Source organism: Strongylocentrotus purpuratus, unplaced genomic scaffold (genome assembly GCF_000002235.5).
Source record: "Strongylocentrotus purpuratus isolate Spur 01 unplaced genomic scaffold, Spur_5.0 spur5_scaffold_11, whole genome shotgun sequence".
NCBI classification, from domain to species: Eukaryota; Metazoa; Echinodermata; class Echinoidea; order Camarodonta; family Strongylocentrotidae; genus Strongylocentrotus; species Strongylocentrotus purpuratus.
Genome location: NW_022145596.1, coordinates 23,906,144 through 23,925,304, shown reverse-complemented (window position 1 = coordinate 23,925,304; position 19,161 = coordinate 23,906,144). Strand labels below are relative to the sequence as shown.

Genomic DNA, 19,161 nt, shown 5'->3' with positions numbered 1-19,161 from the left:
TTAACCAACATCAAATGACTAAAAAACTTGATTACATACCAAAATTCTCTTGAAAAACGAATACATATTGCTGTTTTTGATGACAACGTTCATTGTAGCTTATCCTTAGTGCAATGCGGGATTCAAGTGAGCATAGAATGTGTTATTCCTTTACTTTATATACTTTACGGAATCCATACATGCGTCATTAGTGCAGCTGTACAAAGTATTAGATGAAACTAAGTCACGATTTTCTGCTGCAGCTATTATGATAAAAGGTAGAAACTCATTAAAGTAGATAATATACACATAAGAACAATGAGTGATAAAAGGCAGTAACTCACATGTACAATACTGATGCCACAGTAGATGGAAAAGGCAGATGCCACATCTTCGTCGTGTTTTGTGAAGAACAAACCTGGAGCAGGTAACAAAACAAAAAAGAGACAACCAAGGTCCCTCAAATAATCATTGTTGTTTAATCCAAATATTTCTCACTATTAGAATAAATACATTTGTGTAAGTGGATTACATTCCTAGGTTGATTTTTTGTTTGTGGTCCTGTCTGTTATTGGGTCAAGGCCCTGTTTCATTAAACTTTTCATCAATAACAAATGCTAAATTCCCGTCACGAATTTGCTCTCAGCCAATCAAATGCAACCATTTCGGTAACTTATAACAGTTATTGTAACTTGTTATTAATAACAATTTATATGAAACAGAGCCCTGTACAGGTACAAAGTTTGAAATTCCTGAAACTATTCAATTATGCGGTTTGCTACACCGAAGGTTCCTTGCGATCTGTCTATCCATAAATTCTTCATCCCAAAGACCTGTCGTCTTTCAAAGTTTCATTTATCTTCAAGGCTCATGACAAGTGAATCTCTGGAGTAACGGAACTTCCCTTTGATAGCCCAGCCCAAGGTTAGTCCCAAGGTTTTATTAAACTCTTACATACATTCAGGAGACAAATCTGGGTTAAAAATCAAAAGCCTTCAGCAAGATGAATGGGCAGAATGATTCATCTTCCAAAAAGCCCGCCCCCCATATCCTTAAAGTAGAAGAATAAATGTCCGTCATATTTAATCATAATACAGCAGACCTGCCAACCTCTGGAGTTCAAAAACTGTATTCTTTAATCCCAAAAGTTGTATTTTGCTGACAAAAGTTGTATTCTTAAAAATAAACACGGACTGTTACGCGGATCAATGCCTCTTACAGTTTCTACATACAGGAAGAATTTTTTTTATATACAGATCTTGAAGGGATTCCTCCACCATAACAACAGAGTTTATGCAATGGAGTGACGTAAAACTATTTTGTTTTCGCCAATGCAAGACATGGGCCTAACCTCATGAGGCTAAACCAATCACTAGTTTATTACGCACATTATAATGAAACAAATATATGACAGATAGCACAGTTTATGCACTAGTGCCCAACTGGCCCAAAGTAAGGTAAGGCATTATCTAGGGCAGTCACCCCCCCCCCCCCCCAAAAAAAAAAAACGCTGGCCCCCCAAAAAAGAGAGGAAAGAAAAAAGTAAGAGAACGTAGGAAGAAAAAGGAGCAGATAAGGAAACGTTTTTTTAAATTGAGACCAAGAAATATGAAGTAAAGACTATTTACTTCAGAAACTCTGCTACTTGCATTATTCGAACTTACCACTGACTTTATTGCATAGTTCGGCAATTCCAACGACAGCTGTGAAAAAAACACAAAGGAGAATTGTAAGTGCATAAAAACACAAACATACATATAATCAGCTAAATGATGATTGATGAGAACAAAATATCAAATTTTGCCTTCATTTATCCAAAAAAAAATATGAGTTTGAAAAATTAACGAGCATATACAACTAACTATACCTTTCTTTGCTTTGCATACAAGTAATGCTTTTCTTTTTAAAAAAAAGGAAAACAAATTCTACTTGAAAAACAACCCAAATTCAATCAATTTTTTTAGAGATCATTTCTTTTGTAGACAATGCAAGGGGAATAATCTCCACAATAATTGAGAATAAGACCTACTTGTGAGTCGGCTGAGTAATGAGCGTAGAAAGATAAGGAAATAGGGTAAGTAGGGCCGAAACCATGTGCTTCACACAGGTCACTATGTGCAAATGGGAGTTGCGGTTTTTATCGAAGGCGATGCCTAGTAATTTTTTAGTGCATTTTTTTTAATTTTAATGGTTCAAACAACCAATCTAATGTAGGATAAACAATCCAGAATAAATCATGGCAATTTTCTCTAAAAATACGATTCCCACACCAGAGCTCAAGATTAGTTTTTAAAGTAGTCACCCAAAGAATCAAAAGTGTTTTGAATTGATTGCAAAATTCATATCATTGCGAAGGAAAGGCCTTACTGTGATCAAATATAACAACTTCCCTCTTCAAAATATGTTCGGGGCCCGCAGTAATCATCTCCCCAAAATGTTAATTTAGAGATCAAGATTTTCTGTTGTTTTCAGCGGTCCTCCGTAGAGTGTCAAGATTTGTGACGTCACATGCGAGACACAACTAGCAACAAAATTGCATTTTATGCCTTTCCATGGTATCTATATGATTTTTCAGCAAATTATTCATGTTTTTCAAGAGAAAATCTTTCCATCCATATATAATTTGTCCATAATTATCAGTTGTTGTGAATTTTCTTCAGGTGACTACTTTAAAGTGTGAGATTGAAGAGACTAGAAAGAGTTGCATACTTGGTCCATCTCTGATCGGGAAACATAGGATGTTCTTGGTCCTGAATCCAGTGCTATCGTCCACTCCTCGGTAGAACAGAGGGTGAGAGTAGGCATCCTTGATGTTCAAGATTTTACCTGCGTGCGGAACAATGAGGGCAGCATACTCAATCAGTAAAGGATGATATATAACAAGGTGTACAGGAACTTCTGTATCAGTTTAATTAATTTCTCTCTCTCTCTCTCATCCAATGGCAAAAAAATGTATATAAATACAAATGGAAGAACATATATATATATCATCATAAAGATAACTGGATTACATAAGGAATACAATTTAAATGCAAATGCAATATGTAACTATCCATCACAAAGTGACCAATAAGTATGAATATTTCTGATTTCATCATTTTAACACATTTTTTAGTCTCTAATCTTCAAAAAGAAATATCGGTATAACTACTGGTAGTCATGTGTGAAACAAGCAAATCTATTGAAATTACGATGAGAATGTCAGCGTAGTAGACAGAATATCTAGTGAAGAAGCAATTATACAATAAATCAAGGCGGAAGTGTTCACACTATGACAACTAATTCTCACCTGTACTGGCTACATGGCCCGCAATGCCATGTGTGATTGGTATCCGTACTTCGTCTCCCGATTCCTGTCAATGAAAAATGAGTATGCGTTAGAAGGAGACGTTCCATTGTAAAAATACTCACATCAGCATTCCGAGTCAAAACACTTTGTTACTACAGGTAATTTACATGTAGTAATGGAAAAGTACTTTGCAATTAGACTAGTATACATTCTTACTTTCTCCCATAATGATGAACTGGGATGTTTAACAGCTAGGTCAACTTTCACATTACATGTATGTATAAGATTTTGTGTGGTGTTTTAGTGAATTAATGTTAATTTGAATCTTGCAACGGTCGTTCAAAAGTGTTCACAGAGCCAATTGGCAATTAAAGCAAGCAATAATCACTATAAACCATTCTGTGCGAGTGATAAAACACAAACAGACACTCCTTCATTATTAAACTTGCATATACACAGCAAGAAGAACCTGTCATAAAAAACACAAGCAGGTGAAGTGAATCTGGACAAAAGCTTCTGAAATCTTAGATTTTATATTCACATAATTTCTCAAAAATTCAGATTGCCTTAACTAGCTTTACCAAAGAAACCACATGCTGGCTGTAGGACGCATGATCAATATCCACACAAGATACTGGTTATGAAGATTCTAGAACTCTGACTGCAGGCATGAAATTCACTTTTAAAAGCTGGGCAGCATAGCCAAAATTGCAAGGGCACAATGATTGCACGTGAATTAACGTTGGATACACACGTTGAGACACCCACAATGCTCTTTGAAGGGTAAATCTCTTTTGACTGTAAAAATAATTACTTTATATGGCATAGTGGTTTCAAATCTCTTTTTAAAAATTGACACTTGGGATCAATGGGGTACATATATATAACAAATATTGACTGCTTATTTGTATGGCCACTGTACACTGTCCTCCGGGCACAGTACAGCTTTGAGATCACCTTGAGCAAGAATTGTAAACGTTCCCCTCAAAGCAGTCAATATTTGTATACTATTAAACAGAATTCCTAAATTCAACTGAGTCTAGACCAAATGCAATACCTAACCTAACCCTTACCCTAAATCTATCCCTCTAAAGCTATGGTCACAAATTAGAGCAGCGACCGACCGATCAGTAGCCTGCTCGGTCGCTGCTGGAATTAGGCATCGCCCAGCGATTAGTTCGGTGCCCGGGCGGCGACCGCCCAGGCACCGAGCGTATTTTGGGCGGCGGGTGAAAAGTGGGCAGGCGCCGCCCAAATTTTAACTCCGCGCTAAAACTTCAGCGGCGACCGAGCGATGCCCTAACAACGAGCGGTGACTGGCCGGTCGCCGCTCGGTGGCCGGGCAGCCGCCGGGCAGAATTGGTTAAAAACTCGCCGCTCGGCCGCCGAGCAGGCTACTTTTGGGTAATGTGACCATAGCATAACCCAAGTCTAATGCTAAAATAAGCCTACACTATAGGACGGTCCTATGGTCGCTTACTAACAAGCATTTATGCATTCTTAGCAGTCAGGTAAATAACCATCACTACCAATAAAACTGAGAGCCATTTGTCAAAGCACCTACATGCTTCATACTAGCTCTTCGAAAGAAACCAAGATTTGAAGAAGAAAAAAGAATAAAAATATCTCCACCGTTTTTACTCCCTAACCCAGGGCAACTGTCAGTAGACCATGTGTTGCAGCACACACATGCTTCATACTGCACAAAATCAAAAGAAATCAATATTACAAAGAAAAAAACTAACTCTTCAACATTTCCCTCACGTTAACCTGATCTCAACCTTCTCCTACTCAACCACAACCCATGCAGTGAGTGGTAAAAGTGACCCAAAATGCAGGCATTCTAGTGAGTTTGGTCGAGAAATGGCAACTGCTTTTTTTTTACTGCCCCAAAGACAAAAGGGGTACCTATACATACCTCGTCTGACTTGTTGGAAGACATCTAAAGCCAGATTTAACAAGGAAACAAAGAATCAAATCCCCAAATTTCAATTTTGATAGTTCATTCATGATACTTGTGAAAAAATCCTGAGGCTCAAAGGGGTTATATGTCATCTCATACAGTACTATCACATTTGGTACATCATTGTTCAAAGTCCATTAGAGTTTGAGCATGTATGGACCAACGAAAAAACACACAATGGTTCATTTTTCAGTGTAGGAGCCCAAATAACAAAAACAACAAATTTTCTATAATAATCAAATGTTGTGAAAGTTGTAGTCATTGAATGACGCCTATTGACTAAGTTGTTTGAATCATGGAAACTCTCTCATTTCCTACCTGTAAACAAAATTGATTAAAAAAAAGGTAAAAAAGGGTCAAAGAAAAAATGTTTCTCACCAGCTGGCCGTCGAACACTTTGGCTACCAGTTCATCATTTTCCACAAGAAACAGGGAACACCTAAAGAAGAAAGGACATTAAGATGAATGTAAGATTTCAGTGAAGTTATCTTCACTGAGGCAGCTATCATCTCATATCATACTTTTCAAAGCTCATATATTGTTTCTTATAAAGAAAGAAAGGATGAAGAGGTTATGTGAGTGGGCCAAGGACTGTGGTAAAGTCATTATTTCTTTTAGAGTTTTATAAACTTCCTGAAAAAACCCACTGCAAATTAAGTCCATAGATTACCAGATGATTTGTGTATGAGGAATATGAAAGTCCAGTTGTCAATGGTGTTATAACAGCATTTTCTAATTTCACTGAATTGTTTGTACTTAATAGCAAATTCATTAAAATCATCAAAAATGCAAAAATTAAAATTCTAGATTGGGTACAGATACATGTGCACAAATTCTATTCTAAAAGTTTAATATCTTTTGCAACATATTGATGATATGATTTTTGTAAAAATAATTATAAGATTCTTTTTCAAAATCCGTCCCTGCTTCTAAAGGCTTTCTTAATATTATCAAATGTCATGACTATAGTTGAGGAGGCGTGATGGCTCAGTGGAAGAGCAGTGGTCTTGAAACAAGGAGGTTCCGAGTTTGAAACCAAGTCACGGCGCCTTTCCCTTTGGTAAGACATTAATCCTCATTATGCCTAGGTCACATATATACACCTGGCCCTGTATGATTTTCCCTACCCGGCGGCATGCTGTGGATATTAGAGACCAATCAGGACCCTTCCGATTTTCATTTCTACCGGCATGCATGGTCACATATTCTGCGGCGCCCGGTGAAAATAAATTGGTCGAGTAAAAATGGTAGGCGCCCGTAAATTTAGCTGGCTGAGTGCCAGCCAGGTGCCGGCCGGTAAGCTTACGGGCTCCGTCCGATGAACAGGTGCACTGAACTATGTGTCCTCTGACATCCGCGCCTCCATTGAGAATTGAGAGAAAAAATTGTGAGGGGCCGTTTGGGCACCGCACGGGACCTGTACGGTGCCCCACAGGCCCTTTACAGGCTTTCTACTGCCTCACGGCCAGATAAAAATGCCAAGAGAATTGGGAGCAGCCAACTTAGCACCAAGGCGCCCGTACAGCTGGTAAAAATGTCCCGGCGCCTGTAGGAACTGTACAGGAGCCAGCAGGCTACCAGCCGAAAATTCCAAAAACGTCAGTTTTTACTCGATGACGGGCCCCGGAATGTATATGTGAAAGCCTCATTACCAAATCCCTCAGAAATGACTTAAACCGTTGGTCTGCTGGTTGTTTACGTATAAGAATATACATGCTTCCTTCGCAGTCAGGTAAAAAAGTCATCATCAAATATCATATCATTATCACTGCTAGTCTTACCTTTCAGCCTGAGTTAAGTTCCTTGCTTCTTGCATGATCTCTCTCAGGAGTACGTACACATCATCTGTAGATCAGACAATTAATTAATTTGAATTGAATATAATGAATTTCCACATCTCAATTTTAAAAACATGTATAAGGCATGACACAAAATATTCAAAAACAATTAAATGGTACAAGCAAATATGCAAAGAAGAAAAGATTAATGTAAGTATGGTGGGATCATAAAAAGTCTGGTACAACTTGTAAACATGATCCCATCAACATGAAAACAAAACATACATCATAAATAAAGAAGAAGACAAATATGATAGTGAAAACAAATTAGCATAGAGAAGTGTAAATGAATAAACATGTTTATAATTTTGTGTATATCTAAGATAACAATAACAATAATAATGATAAATTTCTTCTATCTATCACTGTCTCTCTCCCTATGATTCTATTTAAACAAACTCTATATAAAGTAATTGCTTTACTGTAATTTGAATCAATGAAAAAAATAAAACAATTGGAAAGAACATCATCTGCAACAAAATCAAGTGGGATAATGAAAATGGAAATTAGTTGAAAAGGAGAAGAAATATGATAAATTAATTTGCAACACATGAATCCATATAATATGACAACTGTAGGCCACTGTAATGAAAACCAAATCTGAAGAGTATTAAGTACGAATGAGAAATAAACAGATGTGTACTAAATAACACAAAAGTAATAACACAAAAGTCAAAATAACTTAAATCAGAATCGAGTGAGGACGAATATTAATGTTATAATCCTGGTGGTAGTTAAAACCCCAGCATAACAGGGTTTTTCATCTGCACTGTCTATTTTATCAGGAACCTATAATATACAAGCACTGCTTTTCAATAAGTTCCTCACATTCTACTTACTGGTAATCTATCATATAAATTGAGTATAATTGAGACATGCTCATACTACATGCATAAACAGTGAAACCTGTCTACAAAGACCACCCAAGTGAGACAAGAAAGTGGTCTTTATAGGCAGGTGTTCTTTATAGACAGGTGCCTATAGTACATGTTTTAATGAGAAACCATTTACAAGGGAAACAAAAATGTGGTCTTTGTAGACAGGTGGTCACTAAAGCAGGTTTGACTGTATATATAATTTCTATTTTATATGTCTGTCTATATATAAAATGTGGAACAAATAAACTTGAGACAATCTTCCTTTTGAGTTTGAGTTTGAGTTTGAGTTTGAGTTTGAGTTTGAGTTTATTGATTTCACATTTCACATGCAGAAATAATACAGATAACAAAACATACATAAAATACATATTGTTTCATAATTAACAAAAAGATGATTATATTAATTGACAAGGTAATCATCACATTTGTTTGACAACTAATATCATTTAAAGGAAACCCAGACAAAAGTACAAACTGTGAAATGTGCAGGAACCTATAGAAAAGCAGAGCTTGTAAAGAATAGGTTCCTGGGAGACTTGAAAAATAACAGGGACAGAAAATGTTTACTGTAGCGAGAGGTACACAATTAAATTTAGCTTCATCCAGACGTCCAACTAGAAATATGAACTAGAAATGTAATTACAGCAAGATACTGGACCTAAGATGCATCTTTCTATCCATAATGGAAAGTGAAATGACCAATAAAGATATCCATTCAGACGTTGGTGAATGTACTATTACAAATTGGTCTACAGTACGACCAGAATATACTATTCTTTATGGATATGCCATCTCAATATCATTGTATTTATTACTTACATGCAATAAAGCATTTTAACAATAGGTCTTTATTGATTCACAATGAGTTAGCGTCTACATGGAAGCTACAGATATGATCGTTTTGATTTGATTAGACATTGTCATGCATATACTTTCAAATATTTTTTTAAACATTACTATTTTCCTAAAATAACTTCACCCAGAAATATTGCAATAACCTACTTGCTTTAATCAGTATTATCATTTATTGAATTACTCATCTCTTGAAATATCATTATCAAATATGGCACAATTGTAGAAGAAAAAAATTTGTATCATTTTTTTCATTGGAATAATCTGTTTCTTAAATGTTTTTAATGAAGAACAGTACTATAAAAACTATATTTTATATTAAACCATCAGTTTTCTTTGCAAATTTTAGATTTTAAAAATGAAGACAAATGTAAGTTCTCTTTTGCAGCACTTTGTTCAATTCTGTGAATATCTCGGATATATAACTGTGCTCTTTTTTTGAGGTTTTAATCGATGGCACTTCAACAGGAAAAACATAAATATTTAATACCAAAACACAAGAACCTTTCCAAATTCCAAGAAAAAAAACAGAAGAAAGATTTATCGATACCATCAGCAGTCCACCAGGCAAAATATGCATCTATTAGACAAAGTAGAACCTTTCCAAATTCCAGGAAAACAAAAATTAACAGAGGAAAGATTTATCGATCCCCCGCCACCAGCAGTCCAACAGGCAAAATATGAGTCTATTAGACAAAGTAGAACCTTCAAAATTCTTGGAAAAGGAAAGGAAGAATGCGCTAAGTGGAACATATGAAGTATAAAACAAAAAATAAGGCATGGCACAAGGGAAAAAACAAAGGAAATAAATGGTAAGGCGGAGTGACCGGACCATTTGCAGAGTAGAGTGTACTTTAGAAGGATAGCAGGGGAAGCGGTAATGGGACATAAACGAAAAGGACACATCAATTTTGATCCTTTCTGGAACAGTCCGGTCTGATGGGAGATGTCTTCTAAGAGAGTGAGAGAAGACAGAAGTGGGTTTGAGAGAGAGAGAGGGAGAGAGAGAGAGAGAGAGAGGGGGGGGGGGAAGAAAGAGAGAAAGAGGACGATATAGAAGGAGAGCAAGAGGGAAAAGAGTCTATGAAATAGTAAACAAAACAGAGATGGAGTGATGAGAGAGAAAGAGAGATTATATTTATTTTTTTTTTAAATCCTGCAAAATGAAAAAGAGAGATAGTATGAGAGACATTAAAGGGTAAATACCCAAACGAGAAAGGTAGAGAAAAATAAACAGAGAATGAAAGGGAATGGGCAAGTATTAGAGAGAGAAAGAAAGAGAGAGAGCGAGCAAGAGATATGAAAGTGAGAAAAATGGAAATAACTAGAGACAGAGGCGGGAGTCAAAGAGAAGTACAGAGATAAATACAGGAGAAACAGAAAGGAATAAAAAAGCAGAGGACTTAAAAGAGGACAAAAGACAACGGATGAGTGAGAGAGAGAGAGAGAGAGAGAGAGAGAGGGAGGGAGAGGGAGAGAGAGAGAGAGACAGAGGGAGAGAGAGAGGGAAAGAGGGGGGGGGGGTAGGGTGTGAAGGAGTTCATACCCAATACACTAGATCTCCAAATGTATTTGAATCTCAAAGTGCTATTTTAAAAGGGCAGAGTTATTAAAGTCGATTGCTGCTTTCTTCAAATCGCAAACACAAAGCTTTCCATATATACGTTCCAGGTTGTCAGTATGAACCGATCTACATCACAGCCAACGATCGAAGATACCTACCACTCTGCAATGGTCAGAACTATCGGCAGAGTACATTTACGATCAAATTATTGAATTAACTCGATTCAGACTTAGTGGAATTCGTTGTACGTCGTTTCAAAAATCGTAAAGCTTAACGATAAGTCATTAAACAATTTTCTAGCCTGAATGCACTGTAAAGAAATGATTTGTTTGAGCATTTTTTCAAACGAAAACTCACCAAAGAATCAGGGTCTCACTCTAGGTCGAGTAAAAAAAAAATCATGTAATTGGGCTTATCCTGAGCGTGCAGTGATGAATGGCCACCTATCATGTCAATTAACCTCTTTTAAAATAGTTTCTTTGTACAATGTTTCTTTATACGACTTTGTTTCCAAACAATATATGAAGATTCTTCATAAGACGTTGCTTCGTAAAAGTTTCCTATGAATCAGAGTGATCAGGCCATTAGTCTTCTTACACAAGCTTGGATTCCGACTGTCCCAGGGGACGTTTGTCGGCAAAGTATCATCTGTCTCTCCCTCCGATTTTTCTTTCAATCACATTCGAGTCTAAAAGTTATCTCCCTGGAATAGTCCGCTGTGAAGGGATCCACATTCTTCCATGCATAATTTACTTTTCAATTACATTTTGGATCCACAGGCTTCTTCTTGCATCAGCTACGAATGACCGGAGTCTTCCTTTCGATGTTGTTGTTTTACCTCTACAGTCAAATTCGGCTGTGCCATACCACAAATAAGGACTTTATGCAAGGTATATCCAAGTACATGTATACTGTGCAAGTGTCAAAACTCGTCTAAGTCACAACAACAACAACAACAACAGCAAAATGAAAGTCTTTTAAAGTTTGCTGGGGTAAAAACTCCATTTACTTTGAATGTTAGGCTTTCTAATACCCTTTTCTAACTGCACCGATTTTCATCGGATGCATCCGGACGCATCCAATGAAAGTGCCAGTTAGAAAGCAACAGAGGAGAAAAAGGCGATTAAATAGCCGATGAAAAGAAGAGAAATAGGCGATTAAATTCTCCTGCTCTAGAGCAGGAGAAATTCTCATTCTATCGGTGTGACACCGATGAAACGTGCTGTTAGAAAACGTTCGGGAGAAAAGGGCGATTAAAAAAGCGATTAAAATGGTCAAAGGTCGCAGTAAACGCGCGCTTTACCGTAACCAGCTGTGTTTGTTGACTTATGGTTAAACAAGCTGCATGCTAGCTAGATGGAGCGCGGGCTTAATAATTACGTAATAATTCTTCACTTCCGGCGAGGGCTCGCCACAGCGAGTGAATTTCACCGGCAGTTAGAAACCGACAGGGGGAAAACTGCGGTTTCACCTTTGTTTACATAAGGAAAATTCAATCGGTATTTTCATCGGTGTGACTCCGATAGAGTGCAGTTAGAAAAGGGTATAGGAGAAGTTTCAATTGTTCGCTGGGCAGCAACTCTATACCACCATCAGGCCATGCACTGGTCCATGGCACAGTCACGATGTACAGGAAACAAATATTTCAGCTCTCCTTTAATACTCATTCTAACTAATTAATATTCATTCATCACTCCATCATTAGGACAATTGCTTTGAATAATGTTAGGCTTCCTGGAAGAAGTTTCAATTTACTGTTACAATGAAAGAGTACCTTTTAGACAGTTACTCTTGTTGTATTTTAAGCCCAACAGCACCACTTGCGCCCTCTATAGAGCAAACAATGCCTAATCAGTGACTGTAGTGTGATTTGATAAGATAACCACCTGTCAGTAACCATGCAGGGAGGTCTTATCCCTCCTAGCCAATCTAATGCAGATAGGCTTTAAAAAACTCAAAATTATTGTTAAGTGAGGCTGAAAATGAAACTAGAGGTATATACATATCAATTATTTTTCCAATCTCTATATCATGTACATGGTAATGAGGCAGGTGGAATGACCTGAGATTTTCTTGCCCTTTCCTGCCCTCGATAATCCCTAGAGATTCTCCTTCAGGGCTGATCTTCTCTCCATCTATCTATGCTGCTATCGTATTGTCTGCTACTATACAGGCAACTTCTGATTAGGTAGCTAAACCAATATCTAAATTGGCAACTTGAGGTTGTTGTTGTTGTTTTTTTGGTAGTTTTAATATGGGTCAAATTCAAATGTTCAAATTGGCAAACCACTCTTATGAGGGATGGATGAAAGGGGGGGGGGGGTAGCTAGTCTGGCTTTATAATGAAGGACAATTTTCAAATCGGCAAGCAACGGTTGTGTTTGTGTGGGGGAGGATGGGGGTAGGTGATAATAGAAGATATAGTGGAAATCAGTTTTAATTCTTAGAGACAGAGTACAATATACTTCTGATTATCATCAAAAATATTAATTTGGATTTATAGGGGTTTTGTTTTCCATGATGATATACATGTAAAGTACCGTCTCTACTTGTGTAACAAAGGATAGAGGAATGTCAAAAGACCAAATAGGTATTTCAGTATATAAAAGAGATGTCTGAATTAATTTTAAAAATCTCTTAGGAGTCTCTTTCTGAGATTAAGCTTGTGATAAGAGAGAGAGAGAGAGAGAGAGAGAGAGAGAGAGAGGAAAAAAACGAGAGAGAGAGAGAGAGAGAGAGAGAGAGGGGGGGAGAGAGAGAGAGAGGGGGGGAGAGAGAGAGAGACAGACATAGAGAGAGGGTGGGGAGGGAGAGAGAGAGAGAGAGAGAGAGAAAGAAAGAAAGAGAGTTCAATAATCTACTTCTTCAAGCAGTTTTAATTCAACCACATTCACTTGAGCTGAATATATAATTCCCTCCCATATTCATTAACTAAACAAGAGTGACTTCCCCACCCCCAGGGCCAGGGCATAAACCACATCATATATTCTATTGGTCAGAGCCACTCATCCACAACCCCATACTTTATCATCAAAAAGTCAGAATTAGTTTAATCAATTTTCTTTCAAAATATCTCTTTTATTAACAAAACTTAACAAGATAAGCTGCAAGTGAGTTCCCTTCAGCCAATGTGACAGGTTTTTTGTTCACACTGGTCAAACACTCAACGAAACAGTCATTTTGTCAATGTAGTAATGCATAACGCTGTGTTGTGAACGCTAGCAATGGGAATGCAGCAGGAGCCCAGTCGTCCAAAGGGCTCATTACGTTTTTCTCGGTGGTTTTAAAGGGCTGTTTCCCTGGGGTCCAATACACATCTGACTGAGATGGATTAATCCAGTGGATGGTGACGTAGATAGATTTCTATCAAAGCTGCTCTTTCCTTCAGTTCATAATGTCACACAAGTTATAATGCTGATTAATGTACATGTATCTGGTCCTCTTATAATGGATTAGATTAAACGCTACCGAATAAGACGTTATATTTACTAAATGTATGCAATGGTAATCTCTAAGCTCCACAGCATTTATTCAAATGAAATAAAAATTGACTGAATAATGGCAAACAAAATGACAATGCTTCAAATGCTACTTAATATTTGATAAATTAACGATTGCTAGATTCAAGCCTGCATGTATACAAGTACACGGTACTGTACGCAAAATTTCCTTTCCCTTTGGACTAACTCTCAGCCTGCCATACTTCTATTGGAAACTTTGACCTTTAGCACCTAAGAAAAAATATATCCGCTCTCTCTATTACTCACTGTGCAGTCATTCAAATCGTCATGATATAATCTCAAAGCTTCCTCAACGATTATTAGGTGTTATTTAAAAAAAAAATGCTGGGACAATTAAGATTGTATGTTTCAAATCATACCATTTCACATTTTTCCTTTTCACTTATTTCCCACGTTAACATTTTCTTTTTTTTCTTCTAGGAGCATTTCCTTCATTTCAATCTAAATGTTCACCAACTTCTCTGAATCATAGCACTGTCAAAATATTGTGATTCTTATTCTTTAGATGGGTGGATGGAACTTCATGTAGACATACATGCATTGAGCAAATCAACGGAACATCTTGTAGAAGAGAGATGGCGAGTTGCCAAAGACATTATCTTGTTATCTCTCTGTGCATTCCTTCCTTTCTTAGTTCACTTTGATGTTATTAACCCAGAGGGGGTAGCATCTTGTTTAGTGGTTTAAAATATAATACAATCATGCTCATAAACAATTGGATATATATGTATTACACAGAGACTGAGCTGTGTCCATCTCTTCATCACTGTCTCTCTCTCTCTCTATGTCTCTCACTTCCTCTCCAATTTCCTTTTTGCCCTTTATTCTCACTTTCTTTCCTTCTGTTTTTCTTTCTCTCTCTCTCTCTCTCTCTCTCTCTCCTTTTCATTCTTTCTTTCCTTCAATCTTTATCATTTCCTCTCTTTCTCTCTCTCTCTCCTTTTCATTCTTTCTTTCCTTCAATCTTCATCATTTCCCTTCTGTCCTTTATTCTCCCATTCTTCCCTTCTTTTTGTTTTCTTCTTTCTTCTCTCTCTCTCTCTTCCTAAATCTAAAGTGTCTTTCATTCTTTATAAAAAAACCTTAAATTTCACACTTGCTTTATCTCTCTTCTTCCCTCAATCTTGTTGAGTATCTCTCTTTCTTCCTTACTTTTCCCTACCCTCTTCTCTTACTCAATCATTCTCTCTATCGTCACATCATCTAAAGCATAACCAAGACTAAGCTGCTTGAGATATTATATTCACTGCAATGTTGCAAACCTCCTAAATCAACAAGGAGCCGCAATCTGTTTACAAAATTTGTAAATCAAATCTGCAACAATCCTGTGCAGAAATGGGATCCTTTTACAACATTTAGATGTATTTCCTTCAATAAATTGCAAAATGCAACAGAATATGATTCTTCATCAGTTCCCTGTTTGCTTCAGGTGCCTTTGTCTCTAAAACTCCTCCCCTCTCTCTCTCTCTTTCTCTCTCTCTCTCTCTCTCTCTCTCTCTCTCTCTCTCTCTCTCCCTCTCTCTCTCTCTCTTGTCCACACATTTTGACTAAATTCTCATCTGATACCTTTTTGTATGTCTAATAGCCTCTTGATTGTCTCTCATATTTTACAATTCCTTGCTTGTGTTCTTCTGTTCCACTTCAAATTTATTTTAATTCCGTCAATTCTAATCTTTGTTTATTCTCACTCTCTATATCTCGCTCTCTTTCTCTTCCTCCTCTTTTTCTTTCCTTTTCTGTTCCCCCTCAAAATATCAACTCTCTCTCTCTCTCCCTCTCTCTTCATATTTGTTCTCTCTTATTTTTGCTATCTCTTTCAATCAGCCTATCTTTCTCTATCTCTCTCTCTATCTTACTCTCCCTCCCTTCTTTCTCACGTGTCTCTATGCAGCACTTGCTTCCACAAATCTTCCATTCTCCCACTTTCAACCTCCCTGGATATATTCTCCATATCCCCCCTCGATACATCCCTCCCCCTCCCCCCTCTCTCTCTCTCTCTCCCTCTCCTCGCTCTTGCATTCTCGAGTCAATGCCTTCCATAGGTCTACCTCCACATTCCTGTCGCTAACCTCCGTAATCAAGCCGGAGCCCCCAATCTTCTGAAGATACTTTGCAAATCAATCAGAGAGAAATATGATGGAAGCGGGATAAGCTCTTTATCATCACTGCTTTCAATGCAGGCCAATTACTTTACCGTGCACCCTCCCCCCTCCAGCTGCTCAGCCCAGCACGGCAAAGCAACAAACAGGGTTTTCTGCAACTAAATCAGATTACGCGGATAAGGCCCTAATGTGAAAGTTCAACGCCAAAAAGGCTTCTGATTTTCATGTCGAGGGAGAGAAGGCAGCTGTATATACATCAAGAAAAGGCATCTTGTTCTCTCGCTCAGATGGTAGACCTATTTTCATCTTAAGGTTTTACCTCAAACAAATGTGAGCGTAGGGATGCATACTGCATTGAAACACCCATTCATCTCGAAACTTTACCCTATGGACAGATATAGAAATTAATATGGAATTCTGACAATAAAATGAACAACAATAAATGTAACAAAAGTAGGAAAAAACATACAAAAGAAAAAAAATAACAAACAGAAATCACCAAAAGGCAAATGAAAGGAGTCAGGAAAATCTGACATGCAAAATGGAAAATTATCTCCTGCCAAACTCCAATGTCTACAGCAGAAAACTGCTTACTTTTAACAAAAGCAAAACATTAACAATAAAAACAACAACAATAACAACAACAATGTGATTTTGCATCAAAAGCGAAGGTATTCAAATGATGTATCATATTAGTCAATACACAGATACAACAAAAACTCAAGGAGAGTGAAAAATATTGAACATAGGATATTCAAACAAGTTTTCAAATGGGATCCTGATATTCTATACAAGGATACAATTGAAAATTGAACAATGTAAAGTGATGAACTGAAAATTCAACTTGAACACCAAAGGCAAAGCAAATTTCATCAAGTTTCAAAAGGCGGCTGAGACTCAACACCATAAAATGATCTACATGCAACGGTGCAATAAGGAACTTGGGTTAGAGCTCAAAGGTCCAACTGGAACTCAAGTGAACAGGAGAACTGAATCAACATCTGTAACTGAACCAAGAACCATCCACCTACATGTTTCTAGGAGACTTGGACCTTTAGGCACTGGGGGCGGCAGAGGAACCTGTTGAATCTCTACATTAGATGCGTTCCAGTCCAGCCGGAAGGTGGAACCCTTAGTACTCAGCAACCTGTCTGCATCGTCTGTCCCCAGAAGCGCCTTGGGGCCCTGGGGCACCTTGGTGGAGCTGTTGCTGCTGTGAGGATCAAGGACAGCGGGCCCGTGATCGCTACCAGAGCACTGAGGATCAGCACTCTTAATCTGGATGGCAGGGGTCGATGCAAAGAAGTGCTGCGAGGAGGATGTAGCATGAATGGTAGGGGAGGCCAGGGATAGTGGGGTGTCCCTAGGCAGCGACCTGATGCCTGCACGGAAGGTGGTGTGCAGGAGGTGACCACTTGGCGAGAGGTAGCACTCACAAGGAATAACATGACTGCAATTATCAAGCAAAAGACACTGGGAAAGACTTGGCATGGTCAGTATGACCTTAGGAAAAGGCCTCTTGGTACCAGGTGGACAGGCAGAATACTGATGATGATGATGAGGATCTGTAGAGTCCAAGTCTTCCGAAGCCTTCCTGTGACAGCATTCGCACAGGATACCCTTGGAACGGCTTTCATCCTCCGCACGACTAACTGAAGGCTTCGAGGTCAGCACTTCCAAGGAATCGGATGGTACGCCAAGAGTGGTGGTACTAGAATGAGGGCAGCTGTCAGAGCTACAGATTGACTTGGCGCAGATAATGGAGCTACTGGAACTCCCCGAGGTCAGCGCTTCCAAGGAATCGGATGGTACGCCAAGAGTGGTGGTACTAGAATGAGGGCAGCTGTCAGAGCTACAGATTGACTTGGCGCAGATAATGGAGCTACTGGAACTCCCCGAGGACGTGGTGACCTTGAAGAGAGGGTACCTATTAGCATGTAATGACATGCCGCTTCCCAGCCCAAGCTCTGTCAGCGCCTGCAGAGTCTCCTTCTCCATACTGTCCAAGAGAACCTTTCGGCTCCCTGCACTGCTGGAGCTACACGACCCCACCACGCTGCCCCGACTGCAAGTTCTGCTACTCGAGGAACTCTCTGAACCCTCCGACAACTCCTCCTCAACGATTCCCTCACTCGTTGGCATTGACCTCTCACGATGCAAGAATGCATCCACACTCTCAACCTCTCTTTCCGACATATCCCTCCACCCTCTCACACGGCCAAAGGAATCACAACTCTCTAGAGTCTCTAAGCCTACGTCCAACTCTGTCCCGTCCATAGACTCCTGGACGGTGAAATGCGGAGTCTTTGGCCTGGGACCAGCCTTGGGGGTGGCGTCTAAGCTATGGGGGGCAAGCAGATTGATCTTGGCATGCAAGGTGGCTAATGCTAAGGGCATCTGGGACCACAGTACAGCATCATCTTTGAACTTACCGAGATGTGTGAATAGATTCTTGGCTACTTGAAGCATGCACTGTAGGAACAAGAAAAAGGTGGTAAAAAGATATGTTCAAATGTTACTCCTGTCTCAAAAATCTTTAAATGAATGATATCAAATAATTCCAGGAAAAAACTCAAGGAAAATACCTGGTTGAATTTCAAAATAAAACCCGCTTAAATTATGTATGAAAAATATGCAATATTTATCAATTCTAATGGGTGATGGTGGAGAATTCCCTCACACAATTTCTTCTTAATGTTACCTCTGCATTTGAAAAAAAAATCCAATGTCGACATTCCACAACAATTCAGCTAACCACACTAGCTAGAAACTATTTAACTCATAAAGACAGTAGGGACATTACGATCATGACATATTTTGATAGTATTAAAAAATAAATGGTGGCTTATAGAAGGGAGTTATTACCTGTGTTTCATGTTTTAGCTGCGTCTCTTTCTGCAGTGCTAATGTACTGGTCAGGACTGGTACTGTGTATTTGAAGCAGTGTTTGATCACATCGACGTCTGCATTTGTGTATCTAAATAAGGAAACAAAATCAAATATTTAAATCAATCCAAAAGAACCGTGAAGAGTGAGAGATCAAACGCGAAAAACAGCATACATAACATGGAGAAAGTTGTACTTTCTACTAAATGCAACAATAAAGCACACAATTCTCAAAGTAATTCAAGCATCAAATCCTCTTCAACTCAACTGATATATAAATAGCTGGCAC

The 19,161-nt window shown here is 38.4% G+C and overlaps 1 protein-coding gene across 1 annotated transcript in view; it reads right to left on the bottom strand.

Annotated features, from left to right (window-relative positions):
- LOC115922298 (cGMP-dependent 3',5'-cyclic phosphodiesterase-like) overlaps positions 1–19,161 on the bottom strand; it is a 65,785-nt gene that overhangs the window by 10,201 nt on the left and 36,423 nt on the right. Inside the window, exons 6-13 of the mRNA XM_030980929.1 lie at positions 18,852–18,963; positions 18,419–18,458; positions 7,013–7,076; positions 5,610–5,670; positions 3,269–3,332; positions 2,689–2,805; positions 1,644–1,682; positions 324–397 (exon numbers count right to left, since the gene is read on the bottom strand). Coding sequence (XP_030836789.1) covers positions 324–397; positions 1,644–1,682; positions 2,689–2,805; positions 3,269–3,332; positions 5,610–5,670; positions 7,013–7,076; positions 18,419–18,458; positions 18,852–18,963 — 571 coding nt within the window. The remainder of the gene's footprint in view (positions 1–323; positions 398–1,643; positions 1,683–2,688; positions 2,806–3,268; positions 3,333–5,609; positions 5,671–7,012; positions 7,077–18,418; positions 18,459–18,851; positions 18,964–19,161) is intronic.